General features: G+C 37.0%; 1 protein-coding gene across 4 annotated transcripts in view; it reads right to left on the bottom strand.

Moving 5' to 3' along the window:
* METAP1D (methionyl aminopeptidase type 1D, mitochondrial) overlaps positions 1 to 24,319 on the bottom strand; it is an 82,964-nt gene that overhangs the window by 7,534 nt on the left and 51,111 nt on the right. For 2 of the 4 annotated variants that reach the window (XM_084892354.1, XM_084892355.1), the window contains exons 2-6: positions 10,906 to 11,063; positions 8,886 to 9,035; positions 7,363 to 7,511; positions 6,782 to 6,824; positions 2,541 to 2,704 (exon numbers count right to left, since the gene is read on the bottom strand). In XM_084892354.1, coding sequence (XP_084748480.1) covers positions 2,541 to 2,704; positions 6,782 to 6,824; positions 7,363 to 7,511; positions 8,886 to 9,035; positions 10,906 to 11,063 — 664 coding nt within the window. Of the gene's footprint in view, positions 1 to 2,540; positions 2,705 to 6,781; positions 6,825 to 7,362; positions 7,512 to 8,885; positions 9,036 to 10,905; positions 11,064 to 12,143; positions 12,249 to 15,602; positions 15,622 to 24,319 lie in introns of those variants that run through there. The other 2 variants (XM_084892357.1, XM_084892356.1) reach the window with 2 other exon arrangements.

The raw sequence follows: 24,319 nt of genomic DNA, 5'->3' as shown, positions 1-24,319 counted from the left end.
GGCCAGTTTCCTGTCCGGTGGCAGACACAAACCATCTAAATAATGAAATGTATTAGGGTAAAAGTAAAAAGTTCATTGTCTGTTATTTTTTACATAGTTTTGTAAGTGCTGTTGTTGGGACTGATCTGGTTTTCAAAGGAGCTGATACACACAAATTTGTACTTGGCAAAAAGTGACCTTTGCATTTAAATAGCTAAAATCCAATGTCACTTTCAATTCTCTTCTTCTTCTTTTTTTTAATGTATCTAGAATTAATGTAGTGAATATGTAATGAAATGCATTATCCTACATAGAGATTTATCAGATTTTCCGACTGAATGCTAGGCTTTGCTAGCACTAGCTGGAATTCACCTGCATGTTGGTGTGGCGTGTGGCTCTTTTTTGTAAACAGTTAAGTTGTACACAAAAAAAGGGAACAAAGGTCAGCACCCAGCCGCCACTTGAATGTGAGATTTTTCTTTTTATTCCCCTTGATGTATACTAGGCTCTGTGTTATTAGTCTTAATGATGGAAAATTGTAGTGTTGATACAAATCTTTTTTTCAAAGTAGTAGGCGGGAGCTCCATTTGTTAGTAAGTTTTTTTGTGACTAAAAGCCACGGACAGTACATTTATGTAGCAGTAAAAGGCCTAGATGCTCTTTCCATAGCAGAGCTAATTATTCCTACTGTGACCTTACTGATCCAGCCTGTTCCTAGTACATCTCATCTGCACGCCTGTTCCTCTGTGTAGATGGTGTCAGGGAATATGAAAAACCCTATAATGAAACCATTTTCATGATGGAGAAAGGCTACTGGAGTTGCACTTGCTACAAAGAGGCTCAATTATATGAGTAATTGTGATAATTTTCTACATTCATAGCCTTCAATGGGGAAAAAAGAATGAGAGCCACAAAGGAAAATTACTTTAACAAGAAAGTACAGAGAGTAAAAATGGAAGAAGAGACAAAAAAAGGGGAAAAAATAACCAGAAAAAAAGTTTAAAAAATAGATCTGGAGGGAGGAATAGCGAGACAGGGAGAACAACAGAAATGCTCAAAAGCCCATGTGCAGCTGTGTTGCACAATTAAATTGAATTTTTTTTCCTGCAGTTGATGAATGTGACTACTGCAAATGTGCCTCTGTAGTTAGCTATCATTTGTTGTTCCGTGACAGGAAAAGGATAATTACCTCTCAGAGAGAATCAAAGGCTGACATGCCCTTTAGACACAGCCATGAATGCAGAGCTCGATAGAATGCTTGAATAAGAATCTAGTGTTCTCTGCCCCCTTCCACTGAAGAATAAATTTTGTTAAAATGCAAGAACACCACCAGTAAATTTGTTGAACCCTAGGTGTTCAAAAATATGAGGTACATCTATCGACTCATCCCATTTGCAAAAATAAAACTGCATTTTGAATTCGTTTCTATTATATTCATGGACAGTAAGATAGTGAGATATGCATTAAATTTCTTTTCCCAGTAGGGGTCTGATTCAACATTTCCTATGAAAGAACAGAGAGACACTATCCCTTTTTCCCAGGCTAGTTAGCCTATAATTTAAAACTGTCAAAAACACAATTTTGTTCAAAGTCTTCAATAAAAGCTTCCCAGATATAACCCGAAGAGATTTTACTAAAGTTTGATTCAGACACTGTTACAATATTTTTAAAGCCATAAATACATTTAACTGATATTTTACTGCATTTTTCTTAAAGCATTTGAGGGCTTATGAAGAAAAAGGGCACCATCTTTACAAGGTGACTAAGCTGTCCATCCTTCAGACAAATGGGAAGCATTCAATGGTTCATATTAATGAGAATCATACTTTAAAAGGTACTGGTGTGGTCATCTTTAGCAAAATATTACTTTTAAATGAAAAGCAGCAACCATATATTCTGCATGACTACTTTAAAACAGTTATGGGGAGAAAAGATCTAAAAGTAGGTAACAGATTACAAAGAAAAAGTCTTGAATTCAGAAAATACCCATTTACTAAAAAAGCAAGTACAGAATGCTGTGTGGAAAGTAAACAATGGTTTATAGAAAAAATAAACCAGACCCAACAGGACAGAAGTTCACCCTTTCAGGCTGTTAGCTAATCCACTGATTTGAATGGTAAAGCTTGCTTGAGCTAAGGCTTTTTACCTCTGTATCGCATGAATGTGTTTATTTCATTCCTTTAGAACTCTTAGCTTTTCTCCTGTCTCATCATCCAAGTGTTAGGATGCTTATTTAACTCCTTCTTAGGTACTTTCTTCCATGTTTGGTGTGGTTTTGAGTAGAGGAACACTACAGACCAACATGTCAAGCTAAAACAAAAGCAGTCCACAAATACTGCTTGCTGCTTCTATAAATTTCTTTGTTGACCCTGATATAATTCACTTTTTCTTTTTCTTTTTTTTAACTCAGGGAACAAAACTGCAGCCTGGCAGTTCACATACTGATATCAGACTGAAATGATGGCTCTGAATCATAAAACATGTCATCAACTTTAGACCAAGCCACCAATAACCTTGCACCATTTGCCAACCCTCCCTTTACTTGTCAGTGTCAGGCTTACCTGATTGTGTTTCCGATTACTGAGAAGGGAGCCCCTGCTCTGCAAGCTGCAATGGCTTCATCTCTACACCTCCTGGCAACTGCCACTAACTTCCTACCACCTTCATCCACATTGCCCACCAAGAACGTTTCCGAGGTGTCTCCGTGGTAGCCGTTGTAATAGACCTAAACATAGGCAGAAATTTAATAATTTGTTGTTGTTTAAAATCTACTCTTCTAAAGTATACATTGGATTCACTTGTTTTAGCCTTCTAGAATTACTCTTAAGTTCACCTACAAAAAAAGAAATAGATATGCTGAAATCTTACAGAAATTTAAAAGATGAAGCCATGCAATAATATTACACAATTTAAAATAAATAAGTGACTTCGTGTGGCTATTTTAGCATTCTGATTAGCCATGCTACAGTAGCATGTTGATTCTTGACTTTTTTTGAAAAGACAAAACTATATATGCAAAATGTAGTGACCAAAGATACTGACCCACAAATATTACAACAGGTTGAACCTAGCAATATTAAACATAGTGAAAAGTTTCTTCAATGTCATGAAGATATTCAATCTTTTATTTACTAGTTCTATGTTTGGAAGTCAGAGATAATGACAAGAAATAAGACAGACATGTCGATATTATACAGACAGTGGCTCAATATAGAAATGAGAAATCTTGCCTGGAAGTGAAATCTTTATTGAATGTTCCAGATAGCTGAATGTTAACAGGAAACACTACACTTCAATATTTAAAGACTTAAAATATAAGAAAACAGTGTTAAGAATAAAATTATAAAAAAATTATTTTTATCAGTCTTCAATGATTTAGCAGTCCCTGTATGATCTTGAAAGATAACATTCATTATAAAAATCAATAATTACCAAACACGATAAATACAAAAGTTTGAGAAGATTATTAGAATACTGATCCATCAATGTAGCATGAAATGTGCTATTTTGCATAAATTTGTCCTATGCAATTATTTTTCACATTTTTTTCTCAAGTAAAAGTAAAATGCAGAAATTGTTACAAAAATGTTTATCTGAGCTTTCTAAACTGAATTAATAACTTAAATCTGTGTACAATTCTACCTTTAAAAATACTCTCCCACACACTGTGAGGGAAACAGGAAAAGTCTTTAATATGTCTTCATTTTAAAAGTCAGTAAATTGAGGTAAACAAGTAACTTGTCTAAGGTTAGTGGCAGAATATAGAGGTGGATCCAGATCAATATGATGGATTATTGGCTTCCAATCCAGTGTTTTTTTTTCCTACGGTATAAAAGTATCTTAAATATTTTACAATGGAACAGTGTTCTATATGTTTATTCCCATTTGTAACCCAAGAAAGTGTAAGTTTTAATTTTATATACAAGTATATAACATTTACTAATAAGAGTAATTATTTTTAAAGTTTGTATATCTGAATGTTTGCATAACTGCTATTTAAGTAAAAATGAATTTAAAAAAATTTTATTTGTCTTTTCATATTACTTTTGCTAGCTTTCAAAATGACTCCTTGAAAGAGTCAATATATATGGAAATAACAATACTTTTGAAAGTCTGTGACAGCTATCTATAATTACTGTTTATACCCACAAACTATTCTTATTTTTCACTTCATTTATTTAACAAATATTTATTGAGCAACTACTATGGGCACTGCATAATCTATTTTTAAACATTCAATTCTCAAGGGAAAAAGAAATCTATTTTCTTGTGATATATACTAGACATAAACAATTATAACATGCAATGAGTATTTTCTAATATAATATGAAATAATAATGGGATATTTCACTTAATAAAATATTTCACAAGAAATATAATTTGTTCAGATACTAACCTATATATTTCCTTGACCGCTTCACATTTCTTAACATTGAAAATATTTCACTTTGCTTTATGAATTTTGCAATTATGAAATTATTTGAATGTTAAAAATGGAAGTGTGTGTGAAAAGCCTTCAGGAAACATAGAAAAAGCTTGGAATATTCTCCTTGAACACACTGAAAGCAATAGGGAAGAGTATGCCTGATTTCACTGAAAGCAGCAATATTTTATTAGGGGGTGACTGATTAGGTGAGAAAATAAAAGTAAAACCCCCAAATCAGGTACAATCCAAAAGAAAGGTGTATCATGAAAAATACTTTATTTCAGGTACACTTCATAAAATATCTCTTGCCACATGATTCTGAGTTTGAAAGATACCAACAGAATATGTATAGAGCAAATGTTTAAGTATTTTAAGTAGCACACAAAGATAGAAAAGAGTTTTAGCAATAAAAGAATCTTTGGCTATTCTGTCACACAAATTGATATGAAAAAAATTAATTAATCTGAACAATTAAAAATCTGACTGAAAACTACTGGATGCCAATTTCCACCTCATTCCCTCTCCTACCTAAGTTTCATGATCGGATATAGAATAACTATTATTAAAAACATTTCCTCTGTATCCTTATGTTCACTGAAGCACTATTTATAATAGCCAAGATCTGGAAGCAGCCCAAATGACTATCAGTAAACGAGTGGATAAAAAGCTGTGGTACATTTACACAATGGAATACCACCTGTTCGAAAAAAAGAAAAAAAAAAGAGGAAATCTTGTCTTTCGAGACAGCATGGATGGACCTGAAGAATATTATGCTAAGTGAAATAAGCCAGTCAGAGAAAGAAATATCATAAGATCTCACTTATTTGTGGAATCTAATGCACAAATAAACAAACAAATAAAACAGAAATAGACTCATAGGTACAGGGAACAGACTGACAGCTGTCAGGGAGGAAAGGGACTTGGAGGGCTGGGTGAAGCAGGTGAAGGGATTAACTGAAAAAAACCAACAAACTCATAGACACAAGAGGGAAAGGAGGGTGGGTGAGATAAAGAAGGAGGGAAGGGAGATAAGTGGTGATGGCAGGAGACTTGACTTTGGGTGGTGAACACACAATACAATATACAGGTGATGGCCCAGTGGGTGTGGCTCAGTGGTTGAGCATCCATCTCTACACCAAGAGGTCACTGGTTAGATGCCTGGTCAGGATACATGCCTAAGTTTCAGGCTCAATCCCCAAGGAAGAGACATGCAGGAGGCAACCGATGGATGTTTCTCTCTCATCAATGTTTCTATCTCTTACTCCCTTTCTCTCTCTCTAAACATCAATAAAAACATATCTTAGAAAAAAATACAGATGATGTATTATAGAATTGTATGCTTGAAACCTATATATATATATAATTTTATTAACCAATGTAACCCCAATTAATTCAATAAAAGATTCAAGCAGAAAATCATTGCTTCATTAATAGAAACTGTCATGCTTCAATACTATCTATCTTAACCAGTTCTCATCAGATATTTAAATGGTAGTTACTTAAAATTTATTTATTAATCATCAGATGTATAGAATTTATTTATAATCTACTTAATCCAAAGGTATCATTACCAAACTTTCTAGCAAAATGAACTGCCAACGCACAAACACGCCACCTCTGAAAGTAGTCAAGGGCTAAGAATATTAGAAAAGGTTTTAGAGCTTGTACATTTGAAGTTTCTAGGCTAAATTATTTTGGGTTGTTATTTAAAAGAAAGGCTGTTAACCATTTGGTGAAAACTTAAGTTTAGAGAGAAAGCCGTTCCGCTGGGATGCTTTGATTTCAAGGCTCTCTATACCAGAAATGGAACATGGTGCTACCTTCAGGGATTTTAATAAATCTCAGAACACTGCTAGCAAAAGAGTTGCTGTCCAAATAGACTGACACACACAGGCCAACGTGGCCTCTAATGACAGAGTAAGATAATGACAGGCCCCACTCAAAATCAGCAGGAAGAGGAAGATCAATCTTGGCAGAGTGAAGGAAAAATGCTGGCTTTCTTCGCGTTAGCTCATCTCATACATATCTAGCTTCGGCAGCTGCCCAGTGCGGCGGTGCTCTGCATTAACTACACAGTGGATCAATAACAATTACACCTTCTCAAAAACATGACACATAGCAGGATTGGGTTGACATTTCACTTAGGCCAACATTGATCTCAGTGCATCTGATTCCAGCCCTAAATTCAAGTCAGGCCTGGGTTTACTTGGAATAAACAGAGTTAAAAACAAAAAAGGAAACCAGCTGCTTGTGTCTGGGCCCAGAGGTAAACAGCACTTCCATCGGTGCAGTTCACGTTTTCAATCCACTCTTCTTCCTGTTGCTACCAGCAGTTCTGAAGTTGATCAAAGACTATTTTTTATACGATTTACTCACCGTGACATCAATGTTGATAATATCTCCATCCCGAAGAGGTCGACTGAAACATAAACAGGGGAAAAACAGTGATAGACAGATCTCAATAAAAGGGCTATAAAAATAAATACCTAATGACTACTATCACAAACCCAATGAGTTGCAATGATAATTTGGAGTAAAGGAGGAATAAATGGAATAACTATATCGAATCTTTAACTTAGGTTAGTCACATCAAAGTTTACAAGAAATATATAGTATGAACATATTGCTATTTGTAAGTCTACTAGTCTTTAAAAAATAAAAAAGTACTTATGAGTTACCTTAATTTTGCAAAGAGCCAAAACAGTTGATAACTAATATTAAAGAAGCATTTAATGCATAACTACTTTTTTGGATTACAGACTGCTTTAACAAACATTAAATGGGGGTATCATGTGCACTTTGAGGCAAAATACTTCAAATTTTTGTTTTAACATAATCAGCTTCAAAAGTTTGCAGGTGGGTTTCAATTAAACAATAGTGTCTTTCACCATATGTTGTAGATCTTAGTTTCATGTTTTAGTTTCCAAAGGAACAATATGTTATTAAGCAATGACTACCTGTCAGGAATACCATGACATAGCACGTTGTTTACAGAGGTACAAACAGACTTTGGAAAGCCTCCATAGCCTAGAGGTGAGGGGTAGGCATCATGACTGATGATTTCCTGATGAACAAGAGCATCTATCTCTTCAGTTGTCATGTCAACCTAGAATATTAAATAGAGAAATTGTGCAATGACAGCTAAAGACATTTCTTGTGTCTACTGACTATGCTTTTAGCTACAGCACTTCCAAGCAAGAGTATATACATCTACTGTGATAAACTTGTAGTACAAAATGTTAATTAATTATGATTAACATGAAAATCCAAAATTGTGCCTTTTTGATAGTCATTTAAGTATATGATGGTGCTGTGGACCATTAGGAAATGGAAATGGAAATTTTAAACTCTTAAGATCCTTCAGATAATTTGTGAGTCATTAAATGACATGACTTTTTTAGACTGAACATTTCAAAAGTATGTCCTCAGGTAATTCCTTCCTCTTCCTCAATGGTTAGTAACCTGGGCTAACAGAAACATATAAATAAATACTCAAAATTTGTTGTCAGTTTAGATGACAAAGCTTGAAAATTAGGTCAACCCATATCTCAGAGGAACATTACATGGGTTTTGCAGCAATGGCATAGAAAAATTATAGATCATGTAAAAAACTGAGTCTGATACATATTTTATAGATTTCATTTTCACTGATCTTGATTTCCTTCATACCTAAATAAGTCAATGTTTTTTAAAAATATTTTTCTCTTGAATCCACACATAAAAGAAAAACTATAATCTAGTTTTATGAGCACATGAAGTATATCTTAAACACACAAATCATGAATAAAATTCTAAAACTTTTATTAAAAATGAACTATTTCTTCAATAACTTCCTGTGTCATTGTATAGTCACATTATGTTTAGTTACGTTGCTATAAGAAGAGTATGACCCAGATGGTACCTTAAGTCATTTCATCGGTGAGTCTCACTCCCTAAATTCTGCCCACCTTTTTGAAACTACAGGCCCATATTTTCATGTATGATCCTTATACAGCAGAGTGTTTCAGATGATCCTGAAAGGACCAAATCTTATAGTAAGACAGGTGTAACAATTACATCGCTCTATTACCCATGGCGTTGTGTATCTGGTCTGATCTTACTCTGCAGAGCTAATGCAGGAAAATAGTAGACAAAGACTGAGGCAAGCAGCTCTTCAGGCACACGGAGTACCGTGGGGAATAAAAGCAGAAACTACGGGCAGGAGGAAGGGGGCAAAAGTCAAAGCCGGCTGCCACTGATCCACTTGCATAGGCTGACTGAGCCCAGCGCATCTCCAGAATTCTATTTAAAACCGAGCCTGGATTTTAAACCATCTCTTGAATACACACATAAAACAATACAATCCCCTTCCCCTATCCCAAGGCTTTACTTAATTGGTAACCAATTACATGTGTACAAAAGAGGCGTTAAAGGGAAAGAGGAAAAGCGAGAGGGTCTGTTGGCCCTCATGTAAGTCCTTGGGAGGTTTGGGAGACGCCACCTTTAAACTCTTCCCAGCCAGGAGGAGGACTCGACGCGCCAGCTGACAGGCCTGACGAAGCCCTTGGATCTGATCTTCATTCTTAACTTCTATGCTGTCTCCCCAGTCGGGCACAAGGCCTGTCGTCACATAGTCTGGCTTCTTTATGTGCTGGGGGAGAAAGGATTGAAAACGAAGATCAGAACCCAGCGCGCGACAATGGGAGCATTTTTTCGGACACAGCCTCCTGCTTCATGGAGCTCTGCCCTTCCTGCCGGAGCCGACCTCCGAGGCCGGCACAACAGCCCCTGCAGGCTGCCCCGGGTCCTTCGCCTGCCCTTTTGAACTTAGCATTGCCTGTTAGTGCTGTCTCTGGACGGTCTATTAACCTTACTGTGCTTTGAGTCAAACTGGCCTGAAGTGGACTTCTGGTCAAAACAAACAGTAGTTTCTTTTCTGCCTTCTCCCAGCCCCGTGAGAAGCACGCTGTCATTGATGGAAAACAGCACCAGGCTTCCAAATTGTCAAATGGCTAATTAAGAGCACTTTCATCTTCTTAACACAAAGATAAAATTTATGCAAAGGATAGCTCACAACACCCTCTCTCAATGAATATATGTAAAAGGCTGACTGTCAAGGCCATCGAAGCCTATTGCACACACACTTTTCTTGCTCTTCACAGCGCTACCCAAACTAATAAGGGACTAGAGAATAAAATAAAACGGCTTTCCCCCCTTTCTCTTTCTTCTTAAGTACGTTAAACTACACAGAGTGCTTCTATCATTTGTTAAAAAATAACAAAGTATCCCCCCAAACTCAAAACATTCACCTCAGATTACCCTGGTAGCACATTCTCCATCATTTATTCAAATCCATAGGCAGTACACAGAAAACACGCTCTGTCTCACACCCAGAGCGTCTCTCAGTCTCAAAGTTTTGCCTACACAGGAGATGGGGTCAGGGAGCTGAGAGAGAGAACACTATTCAAAAATTGACATCACAGCAACTCTGGCAGAGCATCAGGCAGGACGGAAGGACCTTCACCTTGCTGGTGTCAGACGGTCCTTTCCGACACAGGTAAGGCCATGCTCAGGTGCCACAGCTGAGCCCTGGAGGAACATCTCTCCCCAACAGCTTTCCCAAAAGCTCCCAGTCCCCCCCCCCGGCTCTGTGCCCTGTCTCTGCTTTGTGATCGGGCCAGGTTACAACCACAGGCAGAAGGGCAATTGGACTATCCCTGAAATTCTAAAACAATACATTTCCTTCTCCAGAGATTTTTTTTCTTTTCTAACTAAGAAAATACCAGGAACATACTTTGGGCTCTGGTGGCCTGTCTCGTCAGCCCCTGCCACAGAACGAGGTCACTCACCTTCAGGAAATATAATATACTTAATGTGGGTTCAGTGTAAAAAAATGCATAAAGGGGAAAGCAGGTGATTTTTGTGACAAATCTGAATTTCTTTCAGCCATTCCTGTTCTTCCTAAATAACCCGCACACCTCCTTTATATGGCATTAAAGAAAAAGGATTGCCTTTCCATAGAACTGTAATCTATAGAAAAAAAATCAAGAATGCTGAGGCAAGATGTTTTCTTTAATTTACTGTAAAGGAGATTCGAAGACAGCAGCATTAATAACATGAAGAGCAAAAGAGCAGGCTTTAGAAAAAAGCATCTAGTGTATTAGTTTCAAGTAATCTCTCTTGAATGATCCCAGTGTTACAGTCATTTTTTTTCTCAAAAAAAACAAAACAACCTACATGCATGTAGTTTTATCTTCATGTTAACATAGGAAATTGTATGATAGAAATTTTAATTCTAAGTAAGATAAGCAATTATAAGCTCAGCTCTTTATTTTAAAAAATTAACCTTATAGAACTACAGGATGTTAAAACTTCTCAAATGACAATTTAAAATCACAAACCAAGTTTAAAAATTATATTTCAAACAGCTTAGAAATCAAACGTGCAAAAACATTTGATTGCTTCTGCAGCTAACCTTTATCTTGGCTGGAAAAGGCAGCAGATAATAGGCGATACAGTACCTCGGGGACTGGATGAGCGGAAGAAACTGCAGCAGGCAAAACTATACTGTGTGAAATCTCTCTTTGTCTCCGGAAAAAGAAATTTCTTCTTTGTTGACTGCTTGACTGCTTGTGTAAGAAGATATGATTGAGTGGTGGAGAGAAGATTCTATGACAACCTAGGAGCAGAAAGAGACATGTTTTAAGTAAAAAAAAAAAAACACCGAACATGGTGCTACATTTGAAGATGTTGTGTTGTTGCCTATTAAATCATTATTCTAATTCTTTACTGGCTCAGAGAGGAAAAGCCCCAAATAGAAAGAAAAGCAGTGGCGTTCTCAGTTCTAATAAAATAGTAGCACGGCATATTTATTAGCTAATACTATGTTTACATAAATGTTTGACAATGGAAAACTCTACTCCCATGGAAAATAAACATATAGAAACATCTGCGGAGCACCGGGTCTGTAAAAAGAACCATTTCTGCTGTGGTACCTTACGCAGCAGTGTCCTGGGTGACCTGAAACTCGGGGTACTGTTTGGGTGGCTTTTCATTCTTTAACGCCGTGAAAAATCACGGACAAATTGCCAGCTGCACTTTTTGCCCTCGATCTGATTACTACTCTGTGTTAAGTTCATGTGCAGGGAGGCATTATACTGAAATTCATTGTGATGAATGCTCAAGTCAAATAAAGACTAGATAGCAAAAATGTAGGGTGTAACCCTGAAAGAAAATGAATGTAGGGTCCTAAAATTACCCACAACAGGAATTTTGAAATATCTATCAACATTTTAAATGCACACATCCTTTGACTCAGCTATGCACCCTCCTAAGACTTTACCTTGCAGATATCGTACAGTGATGGATATATGAAGATGAACCCTACTGCAGCATTGTTTGTGGTAGGAAAAATGGGAATAGCTCAAATGTCCACCAGTAGGGGACTGGTTAAATATATTATGGTATATCTATACAGCTATGGACCTATTAAAGAGAATAAGCTAAATCATCTCTTACTATTGATATGGAAAGACACACTGACATACGAAAAAAGCAAATACTGAACAATACAGGGTGTGGCAAAAATAGGTTTACAGTTGTTCATGTGGAAAATAATACAATAATTAATAAATAATAATACAAGATAAACTCTGCTTGGCCTACTCACAACTGTGAACCTACTTTTACCTCACCTTGTATTTATAAACTGCCCATTAATGTAAAAAGAGCTTATACATTTACATAAGTTTAAATATACCTATAGTATTTCTGAAGATTGCTATTCATCAATAGTGATTATTTCTGGGACATATGATTGGGGCTGGGGATGAAGGCTTCTCGAATCATTTTATTTTCTTCTAAACTGTTAGGTTAAAAAAACATTTACTTGAATAACTTTTATAATTAAAACAGTAGTTTTGGAAATCCCCAACATATCATAATTGCACAGCAGGAGTTGGCAAACGATAGCCCAAGGCCAAGCCTGGCCTGCTGCCTGTTTTTATACAGCCCACCCAACTAAAAGTGATTTTTATGTTTATAAAATGGTTGCAAAAATCGAAAGAAAAACAATGTTTTATAATGTATGAAATTCAAATTTCAGTGCTCCTAAAACACTGGAACAAAGCTACCGTCGTTTGCTTTCAATTGCCCATGGCTATTTTTGAGCTACAGGGGCAGAGTTGAGTAGTTGTGACAGATCTGGCCATTTACAGAAGTTTGCCTGCTCCTAATCTAGAGCATTGGTTCTTAAAATGTGGTACCCAGACCAGTAGCTTTAGCATCATCTGAAAATGATGCAAATTCTTGCACCCCTCCTCACACTACTGATTCAGAAACCCTGGGATAAGGCCAGCAATCTGTGTTTTAACAAGCCCTCAGCGCAATTCTGATGCACACACAAGTTTGAAAAGTACTGGCCCAGAGCAGTGGTCGACAAACTGCGGCTCGCGAGCCACATGCGGCTCTTTGGCCCCTTGAGTGTGGCTCTTCCACAAAATACCACGTGTGGGAATGCATGTATAGTGCGATTGAAACTTTGTGGCCCATGCGCAGAAGTTGGTTTTCGGCCTGGACGAGTCTATTTTGAAGAAGTGGCGTTAGAACACACAAGGGGCCAAAGAGCCGCATGTGGCTCTCAAGCCGAGGTTTGCCGACCACTGGCCTAGAGCAAGCCGACAGCTGTGAAGCGTAATGGAAACACCAATTGCAAATGCATACTGGCCCCAAAATCCACTCTCTCTAAGTGATTTGGAAAAAGGCATGGGATGCAATCAAAGCCCAATGGTCTGTGTTGAGTGTCTTAAGTTTTACTCAATTATATTCTTCCATAAAGTTCAGTTTAATGTTGTTAAATTAAACTTACAGAGGTGTTTTGGGTATTATTTTAAATAATTCCAAATACCAGACCAAACGTCATAATGTCACTTTAAAAAAAGTAGCCTGAGGTATGTGCATAGAGGAAAATATTTCCATCACTATTCCAAGAATGTCAAGTGGTACATGGGTGTCAGGGTACCCAGGAAAAGCAGCAGCCTAGAGTTTCATTTCAGCTCGACCACTTGCAAGCTGTGGTCTTGAGCAAGTTTCATCTTTTGGGTTTCAGGACAGAATGGACTGGAATACAATATGTGAAAGCACCTTGCATTTAGTAGCTGCCTAATAAAAGACAGTTTCTTCAAGAACACTTAAAAAGTAAAATAAGGAAACACAGACTCCACTATGGCTTCTAATACTGAGCACTAATGTGTCAATGTAGGCACTTAACATACGTTAGCTCATTCATCTTCCGAGAACCCTGTGAGTTGTACACTGCTATGACTCCATTCCACAGCTGAAAATAGTGAGGCACACAAAGGTAAGTCAGGGACATGCAGCTAGTGCCAAAACGGAGGGGAAGCAGGTCAAATTGCTCCCACAAAGTATATCACTTCTCTTACACGCGTGAGAAAAAAATGAGCTAACATACATGGAAACACCAGAAAGTGTGAAAGGCACCGTAACACTATTAAAAGTTACTATTATTGTTATTTTTCTGAAAGTAGTTATAGTTTGACCTAATCCACTCACTCTCTTAAGACAAGCTCCCTTTGTTGACCAAACACGTGGCTGGGTGGGGAGTTGGCTGAGCACTCTGGGCAATGGAATGGAGAACGTGGGTCGCAGCTTCAGCAAACACTCAGGTGGAACAACCTATGACCATGGGTCCATGAACTGCATTGGTAGGTCGGACCAAAGACATACTTTTCTGAGGGAAGTATGTATGTGTTATGAGTACTGTGAATAATGACAACACTGATAGAAATAGTAACAATAAGAGTGGTTAACATTTAAGGGCCACCTTCTTGGAGTAAACACAGTGCTAGGTGTTCAACATACATTATCTCTAACCCATCTGTCAGGCGGGCAGGCAGCTGTTGATGTCATTATTTTACAGATGAGGCTCAACCTGTGGTGATGGGTCAATGGCTAGCCCTGCCTCTGGTCGTCAAAGTCCAAGTCCAAGGTTGTACCTGCCACTCCAAGCTGCCCTTTAGCAACATGCAGGGGCCCTACTAGCTAGATGCTTTGCTTTACATTATGCTTTTTAAGGGAATTGATTTTGAGGAAAGTTTTCTTTTTTAATTATGAAAAATTAAATATCATGGGATCAGCCAACATTTAGAATAAAGATACTTTTCAAGAAAGATCTTACACTGACTTAATTGAGAAACACTGTGCTAGTGAAAATAGCGTGAGCTTTGAAGTCAGACAGGTCTGAGTTACCAAGCCTTCTGAGCTTCTTTTGTCAGCATTATAAGGAAATAACATTGCTTTTCTCACCACTGGGCTGTTATGAGCATTAACTGAGATAGCATATACTGTGTACTAGTACGTAAACCATCTTTAACAGGTAGGTGCTCCACAAATGTTAATTTCCTTTCTCTTCTCAACTATTTGAAATGTTTACCTGTGGACCTCTAAATTTATTTATTCTTTAAAAAATTTTTAAAAAAATATATTTTATTGATTTTTACAGAGAGGGAGAAGTTAGAAACATCGATCAGCTGCCTCTTGCACACCCCCTATTGGGGATGTACCCACAACCGAGGTACATGCCCTTGACCGGAATCGAACCTGGGACCCTTCAGTCCACAGGCCGAAGCTCTATCCACTGAACCAAACCGGTTAGGGCTATTTATTCTTTTTTTAACAACAGCTTACTGAGCTCCTCCCGTATGCCGTGCTGAGGATGCAGGGAGAACAATGGGACAGAGTCCTGCTCTTGTGAAGCTTATATTCTGTGGTGGGATGCAGACAAGAAGCAAACCAAGAGACATAGAGATTATATCAGCTGGTGATTTACATGATGAAAAACGGGCCACAGTAACACAGCACTGCTTAGCAAAATGAGGGAAGCTGGGCTTCACAATCTTTGAGGTCCCTGTAACTCTGACATCTATGCCTCCATTCAGCAGCATTTGATTGTCATGCTACATGCCAGGTAATGGGATGATGTAGAGTCTGATCAATTCTAGGACTCATGAAGATTTTGTTCAATGTGGCTGATAATTCAAAAGAGAGCTCATCTTTATCAGTATTATCAAGTTCAAGTACACAGTCATTATAGGGGAATCCTTTCTATCTACTTAAACAGGAAGGATGAAGTCACCAGGTTTCCACTAGAATGAGACTTTTGAGACATTCACTTCTAGGATGAACAGTGCTGGCAATGTACCTGTTCTGCCAAATTATGTGCTCACTGCCCAGAAGATCCACCCGTGGCACACACTGGGAACACAGGCTGAAAGCATCTATCCGATTTGCTGACAATAATGGTTCTGCAGTGTACTCGGCAATTCCAGTTTCATAAGATACTTTTTTATTTGAAGTAAAATCATTCCTTTTAACCTGATAAAAAGACAGTCTATAATTGTTGTTGTAAGTAATAGGATAATAAGGTACCATACAGTGTTTATTTCACTATTCATTACAAACTTTGGAAAAAAATCTAGTGTTTTCAAAAATGAAAGGAAGAAATGGGGTTAGGTCAATACACGCCTTTTGAAGAAAATGGTCCTCCAATTATCGTGGCCAAAAAAAGGGAGAAAGAAAGATCCTCAACTTTATCTTATTGTAATTAACAAATAGTAATTAACAAACTTTCTAAACGCAGAGTGAGCAAAATTAAAATCCCCAGACCCAATGATATTCATGGTCACAGGTGGACCAAACTGCAGTGCCTGCTACATATCATTCTAGAAAATGTTTCTGAGGTCCCTCTGTATTTCCTTTCTTTATAAAAGCACTGCTTTGTACACCTAAAATGAATACAGTGTTATATGTTAATTATATATGATTTTTAAAGATAAATACATAAAAGTGTTGCTGATACCTTCTAATAACTACATCCAACTCCCAACTAGCTACCTTCCATATTACAGCGACTTTGATTCACGATGTTGACCATCAGAGGCAGGAACACCAGCCAGGCTGCCATCAGCCACAGGGATGGTCTTTCTGTCTCTGGGCATCATTCTTTTCTCAGGACCCACAGCGTACCCTATTTGTTTAAGCTGTTTTAGAGAAACAAGGTCCAGGAGAGTACTAGTTATTCTAAGAGGTAAGTTGACTAATCTGAAGTTTGGGAGACACTGGTAGAAAACCAACAGAAACCTTAGGAGAGTAGGAGATCCCCGGATCCACAAAAAGCTGTGGTGGACTAATCTGATGTTAAAAGACTCGACTGTAGTGAGCGCTGTTACTGCTTGTTGATTATGCAACAGAAACTCTATGTAGGGTTTTCTTAGGCAGTAAATCTATATGTTATTTGTTATGGACACTAGAATATTTACTGTTATCAAGGTAATAACAAGAATTATTTTCGCCGAAACCGGTTTGGCTCAGTAGATAGAGCGTCCGCCTGCAGACTGAAAGGTCCTGGGTTTGATTCCGGTCAAGGGCACGTACCTTGGTTGCGGGCACATCCCAAGTGGGGGTGTGTGCAAGAGGCAGCTGGTCGATGACTCTCTCTCATCGACGTTTCTAACTATCTCTCTTAATTCCTCTCTGTGTAAAATCAATAAGATATATTTTTAAAAAAGAATTATTTTCACTGTTACAAAAATCTATCAGTGCCTCGTTGGAGCTGAAAGTTGAAAATGACAGGCAACTGCTTCTGTCACGTCATGGAGGAGCACACTGTGCGGCCTAAATGTCTCCTGAAATTGCTCTATGTCCTCTGGATCCTGCAGCACGTTTTCCATATCTTAACTTTGTATTTGCAATAAAATCTGGGTTATGATTTTTAAATATTTTTATATTTGGTAACCGTATCAATTGCTTAAAGCTGCATTTTATTTCCCTTTACAGATTAGGTCTGAACGGTGGGGTTAAAGAATTAAGTATAACGGAGGGAGGAATGCATTTTAAATAACTTATGTTGCTACACAAACATGCCCTATATTTACTGGCCTCTTACTCAGGGTCCTGTTTAATTGTTATCTGCTCACGCATTCTATGCCACATAATGAAACGCTTCCATTTCACCCACTGAGCCCTGGGTTTTTATGTGCACCTCTACCAGTGACCCTTAATTAAGCCGATTTTACCCTTGAAAATGTGAGTTTTCTTTTGGTCAACAAGGATTTTTTAAGGGAGAGGTCTGAATGAACTTTCAGAGAGGCATTTAAAATGTTTACTTTAAGCAGTTGTAAAACTGAACAAAAGTATATTTGTACTCAAGTGTGGGCTACCAATACCTATATTTTTCATTGCACGTTTCCAGAGAAGCACTTTCACCCCACAGCGTGCCATCAATCCCGTTATGTTACATTTCAGAGGTATCAAATATCTGAGTAGAAAACAACAGGATACAATAGCCTGTATACTTTACATTAGCCAACAATGTCAACCAGAGATAATGCGTAATTTAAAAGACACCTGTAAAATGTCTTACTGAATATATTTTTTCATAATGATCAGCAAATGCCAAAGCCTAGTAACAGACCTATTATTTATAGCATATCAACATCTAATTGATTTTACAAATGGAGGCAATTATTTTGGATGAATGGAGGAATGCTTGCCAGATTTAAATGATTTATGATTATCAAGAGAGAAAACAACAATGTTTTTGCTAATTCATTTTCAAATACAGCTTTTACACTCATTGATAATTTAAATTTTAAACCAAATGATTTGCTTAAATAATACATTAACTTAAAAAAAAAAAAAAAAAAAAGCAAACGGAGATACTTTTCACTGTTTAGAAATATTGCTTCCTACAGTAGGCTCAGAAGGGACTGCACCCTAGAAGTACATTTTCAAGGCGGATGTAGAACCACAGAAAGATCACACTTCATGAACGCCAGCAATTCCTCAGAGCAGGAGCTCCGGCTGATACCGCACCATGAGCTTCACGTCCAAACGAGAACAGTGCACTTACTCACATTTCTTGACTAAAACACTGTTTGCTCCAGAGGTTTGATAATTTGCACAAATGTTGCAAAAGGAAAATTAAATCGTCTGCATCATTTGATATAACTCTCATTGATTTTTTTTATAATCTAGTACTTAGATACATGTTTCAAATGTGTATTGAAGGCTCCTTCCCATTTCAAGGAGACTATAAAGCAGAAGAGAAGCTCACGTTTCACAAGAAATAACCTGTGCATTTGTTGAATTAAAAAAAAAACAAAACAAAAAAAAACAGCTAGGGGAATGCCCCAGGCTGAAGCAGACACTGATTGGGCAAAAGCTAAAGGACAAGGGCCCTTGAAACTAAACAAAAGCAAATTCATTCTGTTGACAGATGCTGATTACATCAAAGCAACAAGGAACCCCCACAACTCCAATTTTTTAAAAAACAATTAATATCTCTCTACAATCTACAAAATAAGGACAAAATAATTTTTTAAACCAATCATCATAAGCACCGTTAAACTTGTCTTTTGAAAGTTTCAGTTGAAGACTGTCGGGTGTGTTTTTTAAGCTATGAGCTTCTCCAAACAGTGGTTTATTCATTCCCATGGACATGTCTGGGGAGCCAAGCTGGCCATGCCATCAACCCCTTCCTTCCAGGGGTTAACTGCTCTGGCTGCCAAATAAAATACAGAGCGAGCCATGTAATTATGGAGACAGTCAAAGGGCAGGCTCTATTTTGAAATCTATTTGCACAGACAAGGTCCTCCAATTGAGCTTACAGGAAACAAGCTGGTAAAGAGCCTCCTTCTCCCCAGATGCTTTCCACACTTTTTCTCCAATTCAGGAAATCATGGATATGGACACCATACACCATTGCTTCCTGGATTTCAAGCTAAGATGCTATTAAAAGGAGAGGAGAGGATCTGTTTTGTAAACCCATATAAAAAAAATCCCCCCCCCCCTCATTAACAGCATTTGGCATCAGCCTCTGAATGATAAAACCACGGTGTTTATTAAACAACATTTATAAAGAGGATGCAGGTCCAGTTGTCAGGAAGGTATTAGAAAACAAATAATTTTCTTTAATGCTCAAAATAAAGCACACAGCTGAGTCTAAAGTACACTGCATAAATTCAATTTGACAACCAACAGTGTTGTCCTTGAAGTTTTTTTAATAGCTGAGACTGCTAAAGCAGACAAAGACTCCACATAAGTAAAAAAAGAAATGTGTAAAATATTTTAAGTGATAAAAATTTTAAAAATCACAAGTCACTTTTATGCTGAAACATAAAAATTTGGCGTAGAGGCCCTAAGTTTGCACTATCTATGAGACCTCATCGTTTTCATGTTAAACTAGGATTGGGCCACTATTACTGGAAGAAGTAGTCAAATGAAGAGAGTGTAGTCTTCACCCCAGATCTAGCCTGTGGATGTCAGACACATCATCACGCCGTAGAGCAGAGCCTGGGAGTCCAGGTTCTGGAGAAGATGCTGGCAAGTCAGCCACAGTTAGAGTTCTTCTGGGGAGAGGAAGGGCGGTGGCCTGAGGGCACTCTCTTCCAATAATAACAACATTCAAGAGTGATACCCAGGTCAAGGCAAAACATGACCTTCCCCAAGGCTCCATCAGGAAGTTGGCTCCACACTACATCCCTCCTCCTTTTTAAAATTCATCAATAGCAACTGATGTAGTGTAACGTCAGTGACAAGTTCAGAAAGGGTTTAGAAAAATACTTCTTTGCTTCTTTACAAAAGCTAATTGGATGATATGTGATGATTCATTAAGATACATTTGTACCCAAGGATCTATGATTTAAACAAAAAGCAGTCCTCCTTTCTTGGGAGACAAAAAAACCCCCACATACTCTAGGATCCAGATTATAAATATACCTATTTAATAAAGTAGACTCATGTTTGTGAGCCTAGGAAAAAAAATTCTCTGGGCTGGTCCAGCCACAGCTGGGGAGGGGTGTGTCAATTATTATATTTCAGTAAAAACTCAAAATCTAAAATTAAAAGCAGATCATTTGGTGAATAGGTGGAAGTTCATAGAAATGATTAATCTGTGAAGGAAAATAGAACTACTGTATGAAATTTATCCACTTAGAATTAAAATGTTTACTTCAAAATTTAAATATAAATGTATCTTTATAATCATAAAATATTGAGTCACACTGAAATAGCATATGCTTAGAAAATCCTATTGTCTCTCAGCTAAAGTTTAGAGAAAAGCAGTTTTTAGCACTTCAACAATACATATACTCAGGCGCTTCGTGGACAAAGAAATATTGTATTCTCCTAGGGGAAATAAAGGAGCTGTTTATTAGGGCTGTGGTTAAAATGTAATAATTCATTCTAGTTGAGCCCTGTGAAAATGTCATCAAAATATCATTTTCTTTGCCAGATTTTCTGGATGCCGCAATATCATTTAAATACGGAATAAAAGACAAGCTCTGATCAGAGCAGAAGTTCAACACCAAAATGAACCAAAGGCAAATGTCGTTCCATCAAAGTAACAAAAAAGAAATTTACACAGTCCTGATACCCAGAGAATGCACTCTTCTCGGGTAGCACAGAACATCTGGCAAACTTCAACTTTCCAAAGTCTGAAAAAAAAACAACCCACACATTCCTGTTACCTCACACACTTTGGTTAAAAATGAGGAAAATAGAAAAATTCATATTCAAGCATATAAATGAGAGTCAGAAAGAGCAATTTCACAGAAATCTCACACAGAGTCCAATTTTAGAGAAAATTCATATAAAATATTATAAATTTAAAATAACATATTGTAAGAAAGTCATTTAGTTATTTTCTCAAAAGCCTATTCACAAACACTACTTTCATGTACAATACTACTCAAAATATTAGTAATTTGGATAAAAATCTCCAGTGATAGAAGACATTGGGACTTTTAGTTTATGATCAAAGTAACAGCTTTAATACGAATATTTTTCAATTGTATTAAAGCATTCGAAAAGAGTGTAATTTTAGTCATCGTACAATGGTGTCAACTGAATTCTACCTGCAACATGCTCGTTTCATTGTTAGATGTAGTAGTTTTTTTTCTCTTCCCCCTCTTTCTCTTTTTATGAGCCATTTAAAGTTATTTAGAGAAACAATTGGTAAAAATAGCTCAGAGCTTTGACCAAACTGCAGTATCAATACAAAAAAATATATATATTAAAAATCTACCATCTTGATATTTTCCTGAGAATGTTTTCACTGTACAACTTCAAGTGAAAGGCATGAAATAAAAAAGAAAACATATGAATACAAATCCTAAAGCTGTTATGACAATTGTGGGAGTTTTGTCTCTGCCCTGTAACCAGGCAATAGAAGTAGTAGATAGGGAGGGAGGAAGGGAAGGAGGGAGGTCAGTAATCACAACCTAAATGAGAAAGCTAAAGCTCTAAGAAAACAAAACATTTCCAAGCTTCTGCAGTTGTGATTACATAGATTATAAAGACAAAAGAAGCTGAGATCATGCATCAGGGCATTATTTTCACAAGAAAAATAAAGATAAAATACACAGTAGCTGCTTTAGCAAAAGATAAAGTTCCAAATGACCTGAAGGAGTTTTTATTTTCTCCTACTATTTTTTCAATTTATTGAATTTATTGGGGCTATGCTGGTTAACAAAACTATATAGGTTTCTGATGCACAATTCCATAACACATCATCTGTGCACTGTATTGTGTGTTCACCACCCCAAGTCAAGTCTCCTTCCATCACCATGTATCACCCCCCATACCCTCTCCCGCCTCCCACACTCCCCTCTGCCCTCCCCCCGGCAATCCCCTCGCTCTGAAGGCAGCTTTTTGGACTGATGTACTTAGTATGTTGCCACAAATTATTTTATATTCAATGCAACTGTGTAGACTTAGTTAACCACGTGGATAAATAATCATTCCATAGCTTTAGGCATGAATGCAAAAAGTGCAGTGTGTTAAAATGGTGCAGGCTTAAAAGAAGAGTCCCATAGAAGCCTGTTTACAAATTGGCCCTTGTGTGTGTGTGTGTGTGTGTTTTTCCAGATATGGACACTCAATTATAAACCCATTAATTTTTGTACTAAAGATTAAAAATTAAAACCACTATCATAGCTAACAAAACATGTACTCTTGAACTGTACAAGGCAGGCCGCCTCTCATAACTGAAAACACAATTTTACTTGAAAACCTTAGCTGATCCAGATTATTCACACTTGGTGAAATGAGAAGTTCATCATCTCATTTTTAGATAAAAATCTTCAACATCACCATGATACTGAAATCTTTGATGTAGACAGTATTTGAGACATGTCTATTGTCTAATGTGAGGTGTTCTGAACAGTTTTTGAACTATACTCCCAGCAGAGTGTTAAAAGAAAACCAATCCAAACATACCTAGATAAAACATAGCTGATTTGGAGGTAAAAAGAAGGAAATATTGTGGAATTTTTATATTTTGCTGGTAAATTAGATTTTCCTCCAAAAATGTACCTTCCTAATTATATTTACTTGAGTTCTTGTTTAAATTGGTCTTTCTGGTACTAGTCCATTTACTTAGACAAATTAGTTAAGCTCTCTAAGCCTTAGTTTCCTCATCTGTTAACAGGAATGACCTTTTTGGCAGGATTGCTATGATAACTGTATGACTTGAGGCATGGAGAGTGGCACAAGGGAAGCACTGGATAAATGATAAATATGATCATTGGTTGCCCAACACTCTAAAAAGGATGAATCAGTAGGGAGAAACCAGCTGAATTTTGAACTGTGCTTTGGCTAATTCACAAAGTAAGGACTTCACAAAGCTGCTGCTTAAAAACCACGTCATCAAACGCCCTGGGCCTTTCCTAGCGTCATCACAGGGCCATCCTGATGATCAAATGCGACTGCAGATTTACAAACTAGACAGCATCTCATGATTGTAGTGTACAGAGAGAATGCTTAAATGCAATACGACAGATTATGCTCAACCCAATCTTGACAATATTCTGAGAGTTCTTGGTGGGGCCTTCCTAAAATTCTGATGGCTAATTGTGAGGTATAAGGAAACCCTCTTCCACGCAGAGTCATAAAAAACCCCCACTTTCCCCAAGAATCATATCCTTCCTATGAAGAATAGCTTTTATATTTGTGCAAAGGGTGTGATGGGAGAAATCATGTTATAGAAAGATTCCACTTGGCAGTGAAGACATTCCCTAGAAAGCTCACTATCATGATTTTAAGGATTAGATCAGAATACTGTTATTTTAATTATGTTACTAAATAATGTTTGATCAATGTTGTACTTATTCATAAGCTGTTCTGTAATTCTTGGTAACCTCAGTAACTAAAAGTTTGCAAGAATTTAAAGATATTTGTTCTCAGTGTTCAACTATTTAATAGAGATATTCTAGTGCTTACCAAACCTTATTGTTTAAACGCACCAAGAAGTCTTCTTTGCATAAAAATTTCTGTTTATTAAACAGTGATACAGGAAGAACTTATTTACATTTCTAGCATTACCAACATACATAATTTATGAGAAAAAAAAGGCAAGCACTCCATAAGAAATGCTCAATCACTGTCAATCACAATATACATAAACCAAAGCAAATTGTGTGAACTGTATTAAATTCAGCTGGACACAGAACTGCCAACAGAACAAACAAAAAAACAAATAATTATCAGTGACTCACAGACCTATTTACAGGACACACAAAATAACTTGAAAAGGTGTAACCATGGAAACCTGATAACCTAAATTCAGTGCCTTTAAATTTTGCATTTATTTAAACACTGTTTAAATTATGTCTTTACAAGATTTAAATATTTCAAAAGTAGTCAAAGCTAATCTTTGTTATCTGATCATTGATCAAAATAGTTTCAACTATAAATTAGCTGTCTTTAAAATTATTCAAGGACCAATTTAATGAAACCATGATAAAAATGTCAAGCCTTTTTTCCCCCTAATTTTTCAGCAAACTATTATTTTAACAATTGGGAAACTCAACTATACACAATAAATCCCACAGTAATCAAATAATATTAAATCACACTTAG

Source organism: Pipistrellus hanaki (assembly GCF_964339955.1).
Source record: "Pipistrellus hanaki genome assembly, chromosome: 8".
NCBI lineage: Eukaryota > Metazoa > Chordata > Mammalia > Chiroptera > Vespertilionidae > Pipistrellus > Pipistrellus hanaki.
This window is presented reverse-complemented; position numbering and strand designations above follow the sequence as displayed.